The sequence below is a fragment of the Nelumbo nucifera genome, chromosome 3 (genome assembly GCF_055504915.1).
Source record: "Nelumbo nucifera cultivar China Antique chromosome 3, China Antique-T2T, whole genome shotgun sequence".
Lineage (NCBI taxonomy): Eukaryota > Viridiplantae > Streptophyta > Magnoliopsida > Proteales > Nelumbonaceae > Nelumbo > Nelumbo nucifera.
The window spans coordinates 51249754-51268714 of NC_142651.1; the positions used below are offsets into that span (position 1 = coordinate 51249754).

Consider the following 18961-nt stretch of genomic DNA (forward strand, 5'->3'; position numbering starts at 1 on the left):
TTATTTCAGTCTAATGTTTTCATTTTCAGTAATCTTTGGCAAGAAAAATTGTGTGTGTCATTTGATTCGAGGGTGATTAATATATATAAGTACTTTAACAGTTTAACAGCTGCCTAACAAACTACAGCTGTCACATTCAGTTATGATTTTAACACGGAGCCTGGATCTCCTGCACATGGCGTCTTGCATCCTCAATTGCAGAGCGCCATGTCAGCATTGACATCACATGCACACTTTTCATATGTGAATACACATTTAAAACTTTCCTACATCTAAAATTACATTCAATTTTAAATGAAATAAAGAATAGGGATCAGATAAGGGTTTCTATGCCTATCAAAAGACAAAACGGTTTCTCTAATACAATTTCTTCTTCTTCTTGCTCAAGCCTTTTCTCCACCGAACAACATGCCTGACTACTGATGGATTATGATGGAGAACCCATGTCTGAGCACTGGCCGACTACGGATGGAGAATTGCATACCTGAGACAATCAATACAGGAACTCACTTTAACCTTTTTTCTGAATTTCATTAATTAGATTAGCAACGAGAATATCAGAATAGAGAGGATCTACGACTGGTCACAGATTTCTACATTTGATGTGCAAAATATACAGATTCAAATAATGCAGATTTCTATAGCTCCCAAAGTTTATAAACATTTTGAAAAATCACGGTTCAACTATACCATTGTTGCAGCTTTATTTGACAAGAAAACACATGCCTGGCATCTGCATCCAGAATCCAACTATAACTCTCATATGCCCCATCTTCTATATGATAAATTCAAGATATATAGAAGACAACTTTATATTCTAAGGGTCCATTTGGTTCACAGACAGGACCGGAATCGGAATCACCTATTCCCAACACCTGTTTGGTTCATTCAAGAATCGAAATCCGATTTCGATTGTTGTTGTTTGGTTCAACTAAAAGCTAGAATAGGAATCAAGAGTTAGTAATGGTATGACTAGGCTAGAAAGTTGAATGCCATTAGTGATGGAATTCTAATATGGAAACTTATCCTCAAAGAAATGGATGTCTTGAGAAACAAAAAGTCTATTTTCCTCCTAGCTACATACGCGATAACCCTTTTGTCCATGGGGATATAACCAAGAAACACCCATTTTTTAGATCGTGAAGCAAATTTAACTCTTCCTTGTTGCAGTGTGTTGGCATAACAGAGGCAACTAAACTGAGGTGATCATAGGTGGGTGCCTGGTGATATAATACCTCATATGATGTTTTACCTATTAAAATCGAAATAGGAAGGTAATTGATGATGTATGCGGCAGTGAGAACACACTCTCCCCATAACCATATGGGGAGACCAGCTTAAAATTTTAGTGCTCAAGAAATTTCAAGGAGGTGCCGATGTTTTCATTCCGCCACTCCGTTTTGTTGGGGAGTGTCTACATAGGAACATTGATGGAGAATTCCATGTTCATTAAAATAGCATTGAATAGGCCCTGAATGGAATTCTTGTCCATTGTTTTTCCATATGCATTTCACATGAGATTGGAACTAAGTTGAAAGAAGATTGCAAAACACAATTAGATATATGTATGCATCAGATTTACTGTTCATCGAATAAACCCAAGTAGCATGAGAATGGTCATCTACAATTATGAGAAAATATCTAGTACTTGACAAAGAAGGGGTCTAATAACCACCCTAGAAGTCTACATGTATTATTTCGAAACAATTATCAAACTTAATAGTATTAATAGGAAAATGTAATTGATGTTGTTTAGCCTTTAAGCAAGTGTCACATCATTTCTTATTATTTTGTGTAGAAACTTATATCTCAAGAATTAAGTTCAGCCACTCACAAGACACATGCCCCAACCTGGAGTGCCAGAGACTGGAACAAGCATCAGTATTGGAACCTAGGGAGTATAAGGATTGTGTGGTTAACACAAAATGATAAAGACCATCACACACCTTGTCGAGCCCAATCACTCTCTTGGAGATTAAAACTTGTAATACACAAAAGGTGGGAAAAAATATTGTCACACAATTCAGTTGATAAGTGATCTTGTTAATGGATAATAGTTTGCACTTGAAGCTAGGAATGAGTAAAACATCTTTTAATTGAATCTCAGGTGCTAACTGCTAAGTTCACGGAGCCATGTGACTCGATGATTAATTTGGTACCATCAAGTAGATGAAATGCCCTTCTAATCACTCTGAATTGGCTTTAATTAGATATGTTTGTACTAGGAGCCATGTGATTTGAGGCACCGCTATCAAGTAGCCAATACTTAGTATTTAAGATTGAGCATGGATCTAAAGACTTACCAACAAAATTGGAGGCAGGGGTTGATTGCTTACTCATACTTAGGACGGTGATGAGTTGATGATACTGTTCAAGTGATAGTCTAGGAACAAAGAATGCACCATTACCTGACAAAGAAGGGGTTTGATAACCACCCTAGATGTCTATATGTATTATTTTGAAACAATTATCCAACTTAACAGTACTAATAGGAACATGTAATTGAGGTTGCCAGGTCGGGTATCTGCAAACAAGCGTCATTGAACCGCTTGATGTAGCTCCGGATGGACTCCCCTTCCTTCTGCACTATGCTGAGGAGGCTCTCTTGGGTTCCCGGGCACCTCTTGCTGGTGATGAAGTGAGAGGCGAAAACTTGCACGAACTACGCCCAACTTCTTACCATGTTGGGCACGAGGTTTCGGTACCAGGTGCGGGCGACTCCCTTGAAGGTGGTGGAGAAGGCCACGCACACAGGACTCGCTAGCTCTTGCCAGGTGCATCTGGGACTGGAAGGCGTCCACATGGTCGTTTGGATCAAAAGACCCATCATACTTATCCAGAGGAGGGAGCTTGAAGTCCCTTGGCATGGGGACAGCAAGGAGTTCGGGAGATAGCGGGGAAGAAACTAAGAGGAGGGGTGTAGCTTTTACTTCACCGGAGCATACCTCCTCTTTCCCTCTGAGCTCGGGAGCGGCTCTGGACGCGGTGCGGCGGGCTCGCCGGCATCTTCGCTGCTGCTTTGCCGGTTTAGCGTTGGCGCTTGACGCTTCAGTGTCATCAAGCTCGATAGGCTTAGACTGCTGGTGACGACTTTGGACTGAAGGGCCCTGTCTGAAGTCTGTGGCCAAGACCTCGAACAGGTTCTCTGTGAGCGGGAGTTCGAACTGTGATGGTTGTGGCGACGCGGGCTTAGTTGGCTGGGAGGCCCCCGTCCTGCCCATAGACTGGGAGGCGGGGGTTGTCGGGCTCTCCTTCCTGCTGCGGGAAGAGGCTTGGCTCCTAGTAGGATCCTGGACCTGGGACACCTCTCCCCGGCGAGGTCGCTCACCTCGGCGGGACAGCTTGGTTTGCTTTGCGGCTGGGTGCTAGGGAGGAAGCGGCGGCTGGGCCTGAGGTAGCGAAGGAAACTGCTGCTGGTATTGGTACTAGGAGACCTGGTGCAGCACTTGTTGCTGGTAAAGTTGAAACTGTTGAAACTGTTGCATTTGAGCCTGCATGGCCCACATGCATTGCACCAAGTCCTCCAGTTGGTTTGGGTTGGCTGCTAGGGGCGCAACCGAGGGTTCGGCGAAGGTTGCTCCTGGTGTAGTAGGGAGTGGAGCAACGACGGGTGTCATTGTAAGAAGCATGTTCAAACTAGGAACTCCGTCCGCTGAGAGGGGACGGTAAAATGTCCGATGCAGACAGTAGGAAGTTGGGGCTGTTCCCCGGAAGCGTTCTGGCTAGCGCCACGTCCGGCTTTACTGGAAGAAGCCATGAAGAATGCTAAGTTTTTCTTTTGGAAGAAGGAACTTGTGAAAGCTCGGAGGAAGGCTTTTAGAAGCGTTTCCCACAGACGGTGCCAAATGATGCGTTACAATCCGGGCACTCCTAGTTGGCTGTTGACTGGCTCCTTGTTGGCAACAGACGACACCTAAGAAGATGGAAAAGAAGGATTCCCGGGGATTTACCCAGTGGGAATACTCCGAAGCTTAAGTCAGAACGTTGGGGAAGGAGAAAAAAGAGTGTGAAAGCTAAGAGTGTAGGTCGCGCTTTATCACTGTGCTCGAGAGATTAGCTCGCGAGCAAGTAAAGACTCAGGTTGAGAAGATGAGAGTGCGAAAGTATTCAAAAGTCTGAAGATCCCTTTTCTCCTTTGCCTCAAGGGCTTTTATAGGGGCGTTCTTGTCAAATCTGGCGTAACCACCACTGGGCCCTTGCCGCAGCCATTACCTGCCAAGGCTGTGCAGGTGATCGTTGCAACGTACCTCTTGCTCGAATGAGTGACACGTCTTAAAGGGGCAGGAACGCCTCCGCCTGCTGAGAGACGTGGGTGCAGACTGTCGAAAGGACAGGGACTGCGCCGTCAGTCAAGAGACGTGGCGCAGTCTGATCGGTACGGTTTGTTAGGTAGAAGCTTCCTGAGAAACATCCATGCTGCTCATTCGCGAGCTACTTTGTAGCGAGCTTAGGAATACTTCGGGCTTACCCTTACTAAGGTTGGTCTCTGGGGTGACTTATCCGTTTAGGGGCTGGAGCGAGCTGGTTTCCCTAGCTCGCGAGCTGAAGCAATCTTGGAGTATCCCCTTCTGGGTAGCTCGGGGGACCCGGAGCTCGTGTTGTAGCGAGCTCCTCCTACAGCGAACTATGATATAACGAGTTGCTCTATAGGCTCGTTACTTAGTCGTGATCAGGCTATGATGTTGAGTTGTTGCCCGTGCTGAGTCAGGTCCACGTGTCATGATTTCATAGGTCGGGTCAAATCATCCTCCATCAGCACTGTTTTTTAGATGAAAAGTGTTGCTCAGTTTGCAGTAGAGAAAAATGTCAAAGAAGAAGAAGAAGAAGAGATTTGAGAGGGAGAAAACTTGTTTGGCTCTAAAGCAGTAAAAAACAAGAGGTAATTTTCTTTTCCATAACAGATCATAGTTTCCAAACTTACAGTTGGATTTGATCTTCTTCATTCAGAGTTAATAATTCATAAGTTGATTACTGAACCCAATTAATTACATTTAATTCAGCATTTACTCCCTGGATAATAATAAATTTAGAATGTGGATTTTCTAAATTCAAGAAGTTCATTGGTCATATTCATTAATTTGGTATTGGAAATACACGAGTAACTAACTTGTTCACGAACTCAACTCATCTGCTTTTGGTAAATAATACTAATATAGCAAGTAGTTACATTTATTTTATATTCTTGATTCACCCTGTCTTTGAACTAATGCAGAGAAAACCTGGAACTGGTTATAGTGCGTAGGAAGGAAATTAGTATGGTGATGACCTAGTAACTGAGATGGTCACTTGTCACTCCACTGAAAAAGGGAGGTGTGGGAGCAAACCCACATAACTGGAATGTGATGTTAATATTATAAGTGGACCTAACGTGCACCCTGCTTGTCCCCTCCAATTTTATGTTTGAGCTTCAAAAAGAGGGTGGGTATCATAGTCGTCGTGACAGAAAAGACTGGACTATAGCTGCTATTTTTCACAAAATTAACGGAACAAAAGAAACTATGTTCTTAAAACTTAAAGGAAATTAAAAGTAAAGTGAAGCATATACAGAAACAAGATAAATGCTATGGAAATGTCAATTGTGCACCTATTAAGGTGCCTTGCAGTATATACAACTGAACTTCAACCTCCATCACCTCAGATTATTTCCTAAATGAGCATTGGATGGTTGCAACAACATAAGAGATCATAAGATATCCATCCTACGCATGATTTTGCTACAATTCCCCTAAAATGCTTATCAAATTCAAGATCTATATCTAGGCACTACATTGATTGCCCTACAAAAATGATATACTTTTCACTCCATCAAAGCTAGCTCACCTGGGTACATCATCAAACATGCTAATTTTCTAGAAATGTGAATTGTGCACCAGTAAGGGTTATTATCATCATTATGATCATTATCTAAGTCATGTTCCAACTATATCGTGTTGGCTACATGAATCCTGTTCCACCATTCCATCTTGTTCTTCAGTAGTTGTGCGCCAACAAGGTTGCCTCACAGTAGTTACAAACTCCACTTCCACCATCACCTCAGGTTGGCTAACTCTGTAGCATCAAATGATTGTTTTCAGTTGCAACAACTGCATGAGTGACCACAAGATATCCATCCTATGCATTCCTCTATTACTCTGTCCCTGCAATGGTTCTGAAACTCAAGATCTGTAAAATAAAATAATAGAAAATTACAGGCACTAGGCAAGAAGCTCACCATTCGATTGGTGACCCATCTGTAGCTAAGAGATGGCTTAAACATTATATAGAACAGATGATTTAACCATCTGATTAAGATCTAAAACTTGAATGGATAAACTAATCATTGATGATATTTAGGAAAAATCCATGCATGCAACAATAGGATTGCCCAATTTGTCTTTTGTGTATAATGCCAACCAATTGATTTTGGGGATGGAAACAGGTTAAAGCCACCCTGATCCTGATGAGATTGAACCTAATCCGAACAGGTTAAAGTATGAAGTATGCATGTTTATTGTGTTTTATCAACCCGGTGACTTTCACTACTTCATAGGAGAATATTCTTGTCCAAATTAACAGTCTAATCTATTGCCCTTTATCTTTTCCTAGTTAGATAGTAATATACAATTTACAGAGGGAAAACGTGCATGTAAAAATAGGATGATTTGTAACTAATTTGTACCTTGGTGAAGATAACCAACTTAAATGTTAAGTTACTACAATACCCTCTAATTATGTATCCTATTAATTGGGTTGGATAAACAAATCCAGTGAAGGATTATCACATTCACTGATGTTTACCATCTGGGTGAATATGCTAATCCTTCACTGAACTTGTTTGATGGAGAATAGAATACAGATCTTGGGAGTGATGGACTGCATACAGATCTAACCTGTCTTTTTTTTGCACAAATTAACTGCTTTGTACTCAAGCCATGTTCTAATACTTGTTTTTTCGAGGTTACCATCAAACTAAACAATGATCCCCATACACAAATATGTCTATGTGTGTGTAGTACCCCAATATGTCTCCAAACAGCACAGGAATCTTCAATGTGGAAAGATACGAGAAGTCCAGAGGGTGTCCCCCTATTCCTCTTGCCACCCTCTACTTATGGGGGAAGTTTCATTCCAAAAACATACATCCACAGTAGAGAAGGGAAGAGGTGTCCTACTAGTGTCCCTCACTATGGTGTCACCTGCCTCTCTTGGATGGTTGTTAATAGATGATGACCCTTTTGTTTCTCTTTTGTTCATACACTTAGGGCTTAGTGTGAGGATAAATTCTACCTATGCACTGGTTATTATTGCCTGACCCATCATGTTTTCTGTAATCTGAATAAACAAATCAGCTCTAGGCAGGGTAAAGAAAATACTAGCAGGTTTTTATGTAAAGAAAACCATCATCATCTAAGTCTTATATGGAGTTGGATACATAAATCCTGTTTCACCATTCTTTTATATGTAATGAAAATCAATTCATTTTTATTATAATAACATTTGAACTAATGTTTTCGTCATCCAAAATGGAGATATATCTGACAAAAATAAACGACCATTAACCAATACTGGCCCTGGCTGTCTGGGATCTTGGGAGTGGTGGATTGGATTTGGACCTAGCCTTTGCCATTGTTTTCATGAATTGGCAACTCACAAACTCAAACCCATGTTGCCATTCTTCTCAGGTCCAAGATTTTACCATTTCACCAAGAAATGGCCTCTATTATAGATACCAAAAATAAAAGGAAAAAAAGAAAAAGGAAGATGGGCATTTCCGGAATGTTGTACAATGATTTTATTTCTTGAAATCTTCAAATGATTTAGTTTCTATTTTTAATAGTATTCTTATATTTCTTTATAACTAACCTATGAACTCAAATGCTTGAAAAAGAAAATAAATCATTTCACTCCATGTGGTTTCCAATGAACCCCTTAGAGAGAGATTTCCTCAAGCTCTGAGAAATCTAGGAGTTGATATGCAATCAGAATTATACCTCAACAACAAAGCATGCACTCGTCTTTTCATCATGAGCTTCCATTAAACCTTTCAATATTGTTAGACCCAAGCTTCTAATAGCCGCAGCTATCTCAAGAAAATGGTTGTTTTCCTCACACAAAATCTACAGAGTTTGTCCAGAATACTTTGTATTAGAGAAAAAAATGGAAAATACTGGGAAATTTATTTATATTTGACAAGTACAAACCTCAATAAGCATTTGTCCATTCATGTTAAGATTCTCCACTATTATTGGACAAGTTTTTATCTGGATTCCTACTTCTAGATTGCAACTTGAATTGTACTCATGATTATAGGATCCTAGTAGATCCATTCTCTTGCACTGCAACTACAGATTGAGAAATAAGATGTTAGTTCCATTGCAGACAATTACAAATAAAATTAAAAGTTTCTTTTCCTAGTGCAAGCTACAATGAATGTGAATTATGAGCTAATAGATGATGTCTTAGATTATAAGATTAGAGATTCAATAATATAAGCCATGCAATATTGGAAACTGTGTAATTTATTGTACCAGTGTGAACTTGTCTTACACCATTGGTCACAAGCCTAGACAAAGGAGGGTTGTGTCAGGTTGGAAGCTGGAATTAAACCTTTTTCCAAACTCTAAATGAACATGAATCCTGAATTGTCATTTTTTGTTGATGATTGGAAACTACACAATTAGTAATTGCCCCTATTTTGAGTACCTAGAAATAGCAGTAATCAAAAGTTTTGTGGAACATACTCAGGATGTCAAATAATTAGGTTTGGAAAACTAAAAATCAAGAATGGACCCAATCCAGGCAAACACAAAGAGATAAATGGCCACGATTATAATTTACCACACCAATAGAGAAAATTTATTTCCAATTATGTTTTTCTTTTCCCAAGTGATGTTAACTATTTCTATTAACAGGTTCCTCAAACACCAAACAATAGCCATATTCAGTTCAACAACTGAACCAGAGGGGAATGGAGTAAATAGAAATGCTTACCTTTGACTGAGCACATTTCCTTAGCTTGTCAGCATGTTTAGTGACACTCTGAAGAAAGAGAATGTGCTTGATTGTACGCTCCAGCAGTGTATCAATACTGCACTGTGCAACCATTTCTTGTTTTTCAGTTTCATGAGAATGAGAATCATTTGCAAGCCTCATTTATCAAAAACTCAATTTGATACTAGCCATGGAATACTTACCTTGGGCCCATTAGGCACAAGCTCTCTCAGCTCCTTAACACGATCCTGGATCAGTTGTCTGTCCCTTGGCCTAGGCCTACAAATTTGACCATGTATAGCCTTATTTTTATTGACTTTTGGTTGTTCTACACTCCTCTCCATTTTCTGGCTGCATTTACTGAATTTTGTTAATGATAATTCCCTTTGAGTCGTTACAACAGTTGATTCTGTTGAATTCCGTGTACATGCCAAGCTGCAAAGTGAATCCTTCTCGTGAGAGGATTCAGCTAGTCCACCTGAATTATGAGTATTCTCAATATGGGAACACAACTCTGTTATTTTTTCTGTTGGTCCTAGTGAATCTTCTGACTTACAGAACTCAATCTTAACAATGTCAGTACCTTGCCAAGCATTTGCTACAACTGCTTCTAGAAGATTCTCTGATCCATTCTCTAGTATAAACTGGCTATTGCCCATACCCTCCTGGAACTGAACGGGTATTCCAGTTTCTTCCCCCTCAACCTCATTCCGAGGAGAACACCATTGCTCTCTCCTAAAAGCCGGTCCAAGGGCTTCATCCAGCTCACAGACAGTAGAGAGCCTAAGTGAATTGTTGTCAGTGTCCATGCAATTGATCTCAGCTCTGAAGTCCGTGTTCTGCTCCAAGCCTTCTGATGGTCCAGGAAAGTGAAGCCCCTCATTCTGAAGATAGACTCCGATGCACATTTCTGTATATGATGATGCAGGGTTAAAGAGATTTGGATGCAAGAAGGGGCAATCTTCTCCATACTTGGTTAAGGGATTCATAGTATTTATTATTGCATTCTCTTTGAGTAAATTCTGCAACTCTGGTGCATCTTTTTCTATTTGGCAAACAAAATCCTTCCAGCAATTAGTTCCCTCTCTGCACTTTTTGCACTCGAGCAGTTGCATATGTATCTCTTTTTGGTTCTCCAAACTAAAGATTCTAGACCTTGCATAAAGAAACTGAGCTCTCTCATCACTGCTCAATGTGGGAGATTCAACCTCTATGTGTTCAACTGTGTTAACTTCCTTGTTCCCATTAAGATCAGGCAGTGGAACAACAACATGATGGAAGTTATTATGCCTTCCAATAGATGGCAAATGGTTAGACTGAAAATCTGGGCTTCTGTTGCTCTTGTCTTTATCTACTCTGTCTAGCCACTGATTTACGATACCTAAATCTGAACTTTTTGCTGATACCTCTGACTGGAAAGACATTCATATCAGATGCTTATATATACAAGAACAAAATTTTCAAAATAAAACAGAGGAAACTTACTGGACATAAGGTGATCATCTTTATATTTTGCATTTGATTGGACACAAATTCCATAGAGAAATTTTGAAGTGAAGAAAATACATCCTTGATATGGTTTACTAACTTCAAGTCCTCATTGACCTGATCCTCACACAAGTAAAGGAGCAATGAGAATGCAATAGTAGGTTTGAGAAAAATACATGAGTTTATAATTTGCATGTAAAACAAATTCATGAGATGGAAAAAAAGGATTTAGAAAGAACTGAAGTATCACTTGTGAAGTGGTGATATAAGTTGGTGCATATATGTTTTATATACAATTTCTCATATAAATATATAGTACTTTTTACATCTCTAATTTTATATGCACTCTATGTTTTCTTCTAAAACAATGCCGGCTTAAGAGACTTAAGCTCGCATCTTTACACCTGATGCACCTATGTGGTTCTAGCACCTTAACTCATGCCATTGCCTTTTAAATACTGGTTTATAATCAATGACATACTCAGAAATACTAATGCAAGTAAAACTTAACAATTTTCTTACTATATTTAAAGATCCAAGTTGTATCACTCCATGTGGAACAACAGCTACAGCAGCAATGGTCTGCACAACAGGAAGGAAATCCCTTTTATTTACCAACAAAACAAATTTAAGAAGAATTTATTGAAATAATGCGACTTACAGAGATGTAGAATAAAGAATACTGCATACAGTGCATGGGTGATATTTAACTCACCGAATCCTAAACACACAAGGAGATGCCTAGGTTCTGCATCAATCTTGCAGAAACCAATCTTTAGTATCAATTGTTGGACACCCCCTGGATCAGCCATTCCCCCAAGTTAAAAAAAAAATATGGGGAATTTCTAACCATTGAATTCAGCCATTTCATATTGACAGCCAAAACATTAATGATTTGAGTCCTACATATGTGGACATAAATACCCAATTGTAACACCAATACCACCTCCATGCCTAGAAAAATCGTGCAGTATGAATAGTTCCATCCTCCTGAGAATTAATGCATTTTGCCATATTTATTTTGGATCCTCATCCATTTATATTTTGTTACCACTCAGAAGAACCAAATTCATTAGATGGTTCAAGTTGTTGTTAGTAACATGAGATATGTTATATTCAACCCCCATTGATGGGTCTGGATTTCCATAATCTAATTTTAGCTCTTTCTTCCATGATGAAAAGGGTTACTATTGGCATGCTAATCCAAACTACACACGTATATCTAATCAACTAACATGTAGGAATTGTGAGGTACTAGGCTAATTTCGTCTGGAAGATGTGCTGTTTCTTGTCTTCTGTCTAGCTTTTCTGTAGTTTTTGGGAGCTTCGTTTTAGTTGGGCCTAGGCCCGGTTTGGCTTGGATTGGGTCTAGTCCTTTTGTGGGGTTTGGCTTTGTTTAGTGTTGTGCGTGGTCTGTTCTGCAGCTCCACCTTTGTTGTGCCTGGAGTTGGTTCTGTTTATTTTTTGGTTCTCTTTTAGAGGCAGTACTGTCTTGCCTCCCTTCCTATATATACAACTTGTGTGCTTTATTTTTCTCTTCTTTGGATAAATTACCTTACCGTTATCACAAAAAAAAAATGTGAGGTACTGGCATCATTGGTGGTGGTGAATTGAAGTTTCAATGAAACTTGTGATGATCAAACTGTCTGTTTATCTATACTATCATATAAGAATATGATTATATGAGTCAAATGTTAAAAGAAAAGAGATAGAAAACATACCCTAATGCCAGCTGCAAATTGAATTTGCCACCCATCACAGTACTGGGGAATACAAAAATGAAGAAATAAGAATAGTGATAGAATAATGTATAAAGAACTATAAATACCATCAGTTTATGATGGAAATTAAAATACACCTGAAACCTTTATTATATGCTCAGAAAGGAACTCCCTCACCTCAGAGGATAGCCAAGAACTAGATGCATAAATATCTGAAAATATCCAGTGATGCTTTCCAGTAAGTGCCACTTGACCTATAATCCTGCTCAAGAAAGAAATAAATGAATATAAAACAACCAAATATGCTATTTATTCTGATAGATATAGATTTGAATAACAGAACCAAAAACAGAATGAGAGTGATACAACAGTACAAAAGCAAGAGCATAAAAATTCATAAATTGGATTTACTTTATACCAGTTGATTTCCATCATAAAACCTTTCAAGGATACTCATATCATGAGTTCTAGATATCATACCCTTCTCCTAGAGAATATACAAGATGTGACATCTTTGCCAGGGCTAATTCAATCAGGTCTTGCAGGTGGTATCCATCATTCATGCTCATAAGAGTATCTCTAGAGCACATATTCTCTGAAGGATCAGGTAGCTCGTTGTGATCATAATAAGCACCCTCCAAAATCAACATCCTGAAATTAAGATAAATGCCCAGAAAACCAAATTAAAGAAGGAAACAAATTAACTTCAGACCAGTATGTGATAACTAATTTGATATAGTTAAAATGCACTAGCACTAGTGATGTTTATCCTCAGACAATTTGAATTTCTAATAAGCGATGTTTATCCTTTCAACATAGCAATTGGTTAATTATGTTTAGAAATTTGCCTTGGCCAATCTTGAAATACTTAAAGAGTTAAACTGGGAATGGTTTCTGATTATTTACATTCTCCAAGTGAAACTTAGTTCCCACTAGACCTGTTCATGGACCGGCCCGGCCCCCAGACGGGCTTGAATATGTTTATAGGCCCGTGGGCTTAAACTCGGGCCAAAAAGCCCGGCCCGCAATAAATTCGAGCCGGGCTCGAGTTTTGTCAAAATAGCCCGGCCCGACCCGACCTAAAATTAGACTTAAAATGGGTTATGTGATTATATGTCCATTTGAATAAATTTTTTAATTTAAGAATGTAAAACTATGTTTTAAAACGTAAAAGAAAAGGAAAAAAATCATCTTGTAGGCCCATTGTTCATTTAAATAGGAAAAAAAACCATTTGAATTTTTAATTCTAATTTGAATAGGAAAAATTGTAATTTTTTTTATTAGGTCGGGCTTTGGGCTCGGGCCTAACATATTTCCATTAATGATGAGTAAAAGCCCAGCCCGGCTTGGCCCATGAACAGGTCTAATTACCACACATGCTGAATGAACTACTCCTGCAAACTGAGTCGACTAGGACAGTTGGACCCATTTCTATTCAACCAACAAGTTGACACTTCTTTCTAGACCCCAAGGCAGTTCAGCAGATGCAACAAGGAAAGAAATAAAAAAAAACTACTCAAAGAAACACAACACACAACACAGCCTTGCAAGATTGTGATTATCACGAACAAACCCCACTACGTTTGTTGTTCTTATGCACCCAAAAGCCACCCTAACCCTAGTCTTGTAATTTTCATTCAGGTCTTTATGGCCGACAATAATGCAAAGACATTGGCAAACGGGTAAAGTAAAGAAGGCGCCAACTGACTCACTTTGTAAGGTCTTTGTATGGTTGTAATGGGGATTTGGCTTTTCCCTTGTATAAGTGGCATCTTATTTCCTCAAGAAAAGTGGTTATTTTCATTCTCAAACAAAAACTTTCTTCTTCTTTACGTACCTCCACTCTCAAAACAATTATGTTTGGTTTGAAGGAAAATGTAGGGAAAGGTAAGAAAATCTATACAAGATATGTAAAGGTTTCCTTACCTTTTTCTACTTTAGTGGTAGTTAATTCCACTAAAAATGAAAAAAAAACACAAAAAAAAACTCATTTCAAATGATATAGTATATATAAAGTGGGTTATTATTTAGAAATAAAAATTGACTTAATCTTTTAAGTTAAAAAAATCTATACATAAAAAATCAAATAAATTAATAACCTACATTTATTAAACAAAATTTATCAAAATACATAAATAAAAAAAAAATCAGAATACTGACCCCGCACTTATACGGGGTCATGATTATTTAGTGAGAAAATTAAAACAAAAAACAAAAAAAAAAAGGAAAGGAAAGGAAAAGAAAAGAAAACTTACGTGCGAACTCCAGGTATAAGCTTCCAAAAGATGGCGTATTTCCATTCTGTCTTGAAACAAAGATTTCTGAGAGTTCGCTGCAAGTGAGAATCCATCTTTTCGCTGATCAAAGCTCTAACACCCCTACTAACTTCCCAGGGTTAATCCTCAATAACCCTCTAAAGTTTCTGAGCTTCAGCTCTTTAACTGCCTTTGTAAGAACCTCTTCCCCCCTGTTTCCTTCGCAAACCAGCTCGCTATTTTACGGGTGGTCCGACTGTAGAAAGCAGCAAGTGGTCCATCCCCCCCCCCTCTCTCTCTCTCTCTCTCTCGATAACCCCTCACTAAAGATTCCCAAGACTCAAACGAATTTAAAATATTGGGAATCTAATTAACAATCACTAGAAAATCAAGTTAGTAAGATCGTGACGAAAATCTCTATGCAATTCACTCTGTTGGAACATTTAGCCATGAATTTCAGGGTTTCTTCTTGGAGCTTCGTTTAAGTAGGCCAACTGACTCTCTACCTTCAAGAAAACGAAAATGGTGCTCGAAGAAAAAGCTTTAAGCAGATTGAATTCGCCAAAGAAAAATAAGTCGTAGACTTGAGAGACAAGACCATGTTGCTGCCTTTCAACTTTTCGGGTCCACGACTTCAACAGCAAACGTTTCCTCTTCACCACAAGATCGAGGTTTGATCTCTAGCTTCTAGAAGAACAAATCAGAACTTGTTTGCAACTGCTAGACCAAACTTTGGCGGGAGCACTTTCTAAAGAACCGTTCAGCATTTCAGATTCATGAACTGCGTCTGCATTTGCAATGCAGTTGCAGCCATTTCTATACAAAACTATTGCGCTCAGCTTAATTATATTATAGAGAATTCAAGCTTGAGAAGAAAGAAAGAAAAGAGCAAAAGATTTGAGTTTGGCGTTGGAGTTGATGAAAGGCTTCATAGTTTATATAGAGAAGTTGCTCCTGTTACTCTATACCACTCTCGATATGTATACGTTTTCAAAATTTTCTTTTTCGTTGTTACCTTTACTCTATACAACTCTCGATGTTTATACGCCATCGCTTTCTCTCCCTCTAAAAGAATGGACAAATTTCGCAACTTCAAGGACATATTTCGTTATTACCGTTACACTTGTATTGGCTGTTGATAAAAACTAAAAACCATAATAAAGGACCATATTTCAAGAGTATTGAAATTTTTTTAAAGAATATTGAAAAATATGTTAACAAATTAGACGGGACAGAGGGAAAAGGCGAAAGGATTAGTTAAAAAAAAGATATATAAATATTGTGAGGATATGCATGATGGATATTGCTAACATTGGGGTTTATACCGTTATATAGAAGAGTAGGGATATCATATTTAATTCAAAAGCTTAAGTTATTAGGTTGTTGGTTAATCCCTGTATATAATTTGCATTTTTAAACTTTTTCAAATGATTAAAATATATTTAAAAGTAACCATATTTTTAAAACCTATACCATTTATATATCATTTTTACATATTTGAATAATTTAGGGTTAACTTAAAAAATTTTAATCAAAATCTAAAAAAATATATATACGTATAAAACACATAACATACATGTACCTATTTAAAAAATATGGTTGGAAGTGTATGCCTAGCTAATAGCCACTTTTTTTTCATCAGTAACAACTCTAGAACAACCAATATATCCAGTACTATACATTTACTATATGTGGCACCATTAACAATATCTCCATTGTAAGAGAGAGAGAGAGAGAGAGAGAGAGTTAGGGTTTCATGGTTCTTTCTGGAGCATGGGTGAGCTAATTAAGGTCTGATGGAAATGCCAATATTAATGGCCAACAAGATGATGTCTTAGTGAAAGGTTGTCTCTCATCTACCTATCATCTATTACATCCCATGCATCTTTCCCTATCCATGAAATGAAATTTGCTGTCCTATGCTTCCTATATTTCCTTATGCAATGATGCTGGTAGTAAAAGGTGACACCACTCAATTCACATTGCCTCATAGGACTTTCATTTATACTAGCTAGCCTCAATATCTAAGTTTCTGATCCCCTTCGGTACGTACCATGAACTATCAGCTAATCGATGTCCACAGAGTGGCAGCCAAAGGATTGAACATGATAACACAAATGGTGTGATGATCAGGCCAGTCTGGCGAACAATATGCTTCCCGGTATTATCAAAAAAACTCCTTCCTTTTTTTCAATCCATTCACACTCATCCAGGATCTCTAAGAAACTGATACAACTCTGCAAGATTTCATGGCATGTTTGTTCACTAATCTTTTGGGGGCGTTCTTTTTTTTTTGATTTTGAGAGGTGGAAAAGTTGGTCAATCGGATTTTGGTTTCCATTGACCAAGAATCTCATATTCATTTTTTCAGATTAATGTGAGGACCAAGGAAAGTTTATTTTTCTGGGTATTAGTTGCCCATGTAAGTGGTACCCCATCTCTAAGTGGGTAAATAACTTTCCCACCTAGGAAGAAAGTTGTTAATACTTGAATGGAACAAAAATGGCCCTTTTAATAATGGATTTTTATGACTAAAATGATCATTACCTTATTTACCTGAGAAATAAAAGAACATGGATAAATGCACTTACACGTGCAAGTGTTTTCTAGGAAAAACTTACTCAGGTAATTGCATTTACTTGGATAAGTAATTTAACGAAAAGCGAACAGGGCCTTTATGTACCTCGCCAATGCAACAATGTCTTTCGAGATCCCTGTTTCCCATGAGGGAATGATATCTTGACTCTATGGACCTATTCATTTTTTGGATTTTGAGAGGGAGGAAGTATGGGATTTTGATTCTCATTGATCGAGACAAACATATTCTTTTTTTTCAAATTTATATGGGATTCACAGAAAATTCATTTTCCTTGGTATACCTATTTCCCAAGTGGATAACTAATTAACTTTCCCACCTAGGGAGAAAGTTAGCAACACTGGATGGAACAAAATTATCCTTTTTAAAAATGGTTTTTTATAGTTAAAACAGTTATTGTCTTATTTACCTCAGAAATAAAAAACTTCCCGAAAAATGAATGAAACATATAAATAATTAATTTTTTCTCCATTTTTGCACCTTTTCATTGTTATTAATTAGCATGCAAGGTGGAGAAACAAGCTTAGTTATTTATTGCTCAAAGCAAAATTTTATATTGTAACAAGAAAAATAGTGCAATAACAATAAACAAAAACAGGAAAATTAAAGTATACTTTGTTGATGGTACATGCTTAACAGGATTTTCACTCAAAACTAAGCAAGTTGGAGACGCTAAAAAATTAACTAATGGATTTATTACATATTAAATTAAATTTTCATTTATGAGTCATATTCTAATATTTATATCTCTATAGCCGATGAATTGAATGCATATACTTATTCAATTGTGAGACCAATTTTCCACACACAAGCAAGCAAAATAATAATAATAATAATAAAGCTTTTACAACTATAAAGTTATAATATTAATAGGATCAAGTATTGTTTCTCCAAAGTTTCCCATGTGCTTTGGTCTTTTTTTTTTTTTTGCTAAGGAATATATAACTGTACTTGAAGTTACACAGTTATTCTACATCAGAGGGTTTAATCATAAATGATATCAATCACTAATGATTTATTAATAAACTTTAATTTACCAACCCAAATCACATAAAAAATACTATAAAAGCATTTTTAATGTCATGGAATAGGATCAAATCAATCTTTCTTCTTCCTTTTCCTACCTGGAATCCAAGCAAATCAAATTTTTTATTTTAACAAAAGAAATGTTTATAGAATTTTTTATATTTCCTGTTTGTGATTGATAGCGACAACCTTTTTGATCAAGTTTTATGTTAAAAAGTTAAAATCTTTATGCAGAATGAAATCCCTACAATATTTTTTTAGTATTATTTCCTTTTCTTTTCTTTTTTGTTATATATATATATATATATAATTCTAGACAAAATGGGGACATTTTCATTTAAAATATGTTTCCCAAACAAATTCAAAGCAGAGCTTTTCTAAGAAGGGTGGGGTATCTAGAAAAGTTTGTTTAATGGTATGAGATACCAATGATCATCATTATAGCACATAAATAATTGAAACAAAAGACCTACCATGTGAAATGGGAAGGGATTGACCCCTACAGGATCAAGCTCATAAAACAACCTAACATAATAATTACAACCATGTGATCAATGATTTCATGGACCAATGCTTCTTCACAAAAATAGTAGTCTTTGTAATAGTTTAACTATTGAGAATAATGGGATTGATCCTTTGCTATTATCATAAGATCAGAATATATAATTAGTAAACTGTAACAAATTACAATATGATTCTAATTATTTTTATTATTAGTTGGGCTTTTTGATTCTCATCCAATAATGGAGTCAACTTGGTTATGCATGTATATACTTTAGTGATGCAAATGATGGATCATTTTCCTACAAAAAATAACAAATGAAGTGAGTAGGATCATGAATACAAAGTGACAAATGAGAATGATACCTTTCCTTTTCCAATTGCTTTTCAACTCCCTATTGAGT

General features: G+C 37.3%; 1 protein-coding gene across 6 annotated transcripts; it reads right to left on the minus strand.

Annotated features, from left to right (window-relative positions):
- Nucleotides 1-5440: 5440 nt before the first annotated feature.
- LOC104600849 (transcription factor EMB1444-like) lies at nucleotides 5441-15350 on the minus strand. 6 transcript variants are annotated; one of them, XM_019198345.2, is made up of 11 exons: nucleotides 14435-15350; nucleotides 12660-12830; nucleotides 12357-12441; nucleotides 12180-12221; nucleotides 10981-11040; nucleotides 10456-10575; nucleotides 9174-10382; nucleotides 8971-9072; nucleotides 8181-8321; nucleotides 7971-8096; nucleotides 5441-6048 (listed from the first exon to the last, which is right to left on the minus strand). In XM_019198345.2, the coding sequence occupies exons 1-11, from the start codon at nucleotides 14527-14529 to the stop codon at nucleotides 6043-6045; spliced, it is 2157 nt and encodes a 718-aa protein (XP_019053890.1). In that variant the 5' UTR covers nucleotides 14530-15350; the 3' UTR covers nucleotides 5441-6042. The 6 variants fall into 6 exon arrangements, 5 of the variants coding, with proteins under 5 accessions (XP_019053890.1, XP_019053888.1, XP_019053889.1 ...); XM_019198343.2 differs by having other exon boundaries at nucleotides 5441-6137; XM_019198344.2 differs by having other exon boundaries at nucleotides 5441-6148.
- Nucleotides 15351-18961: the final 3611 nt, after the last annotated feature.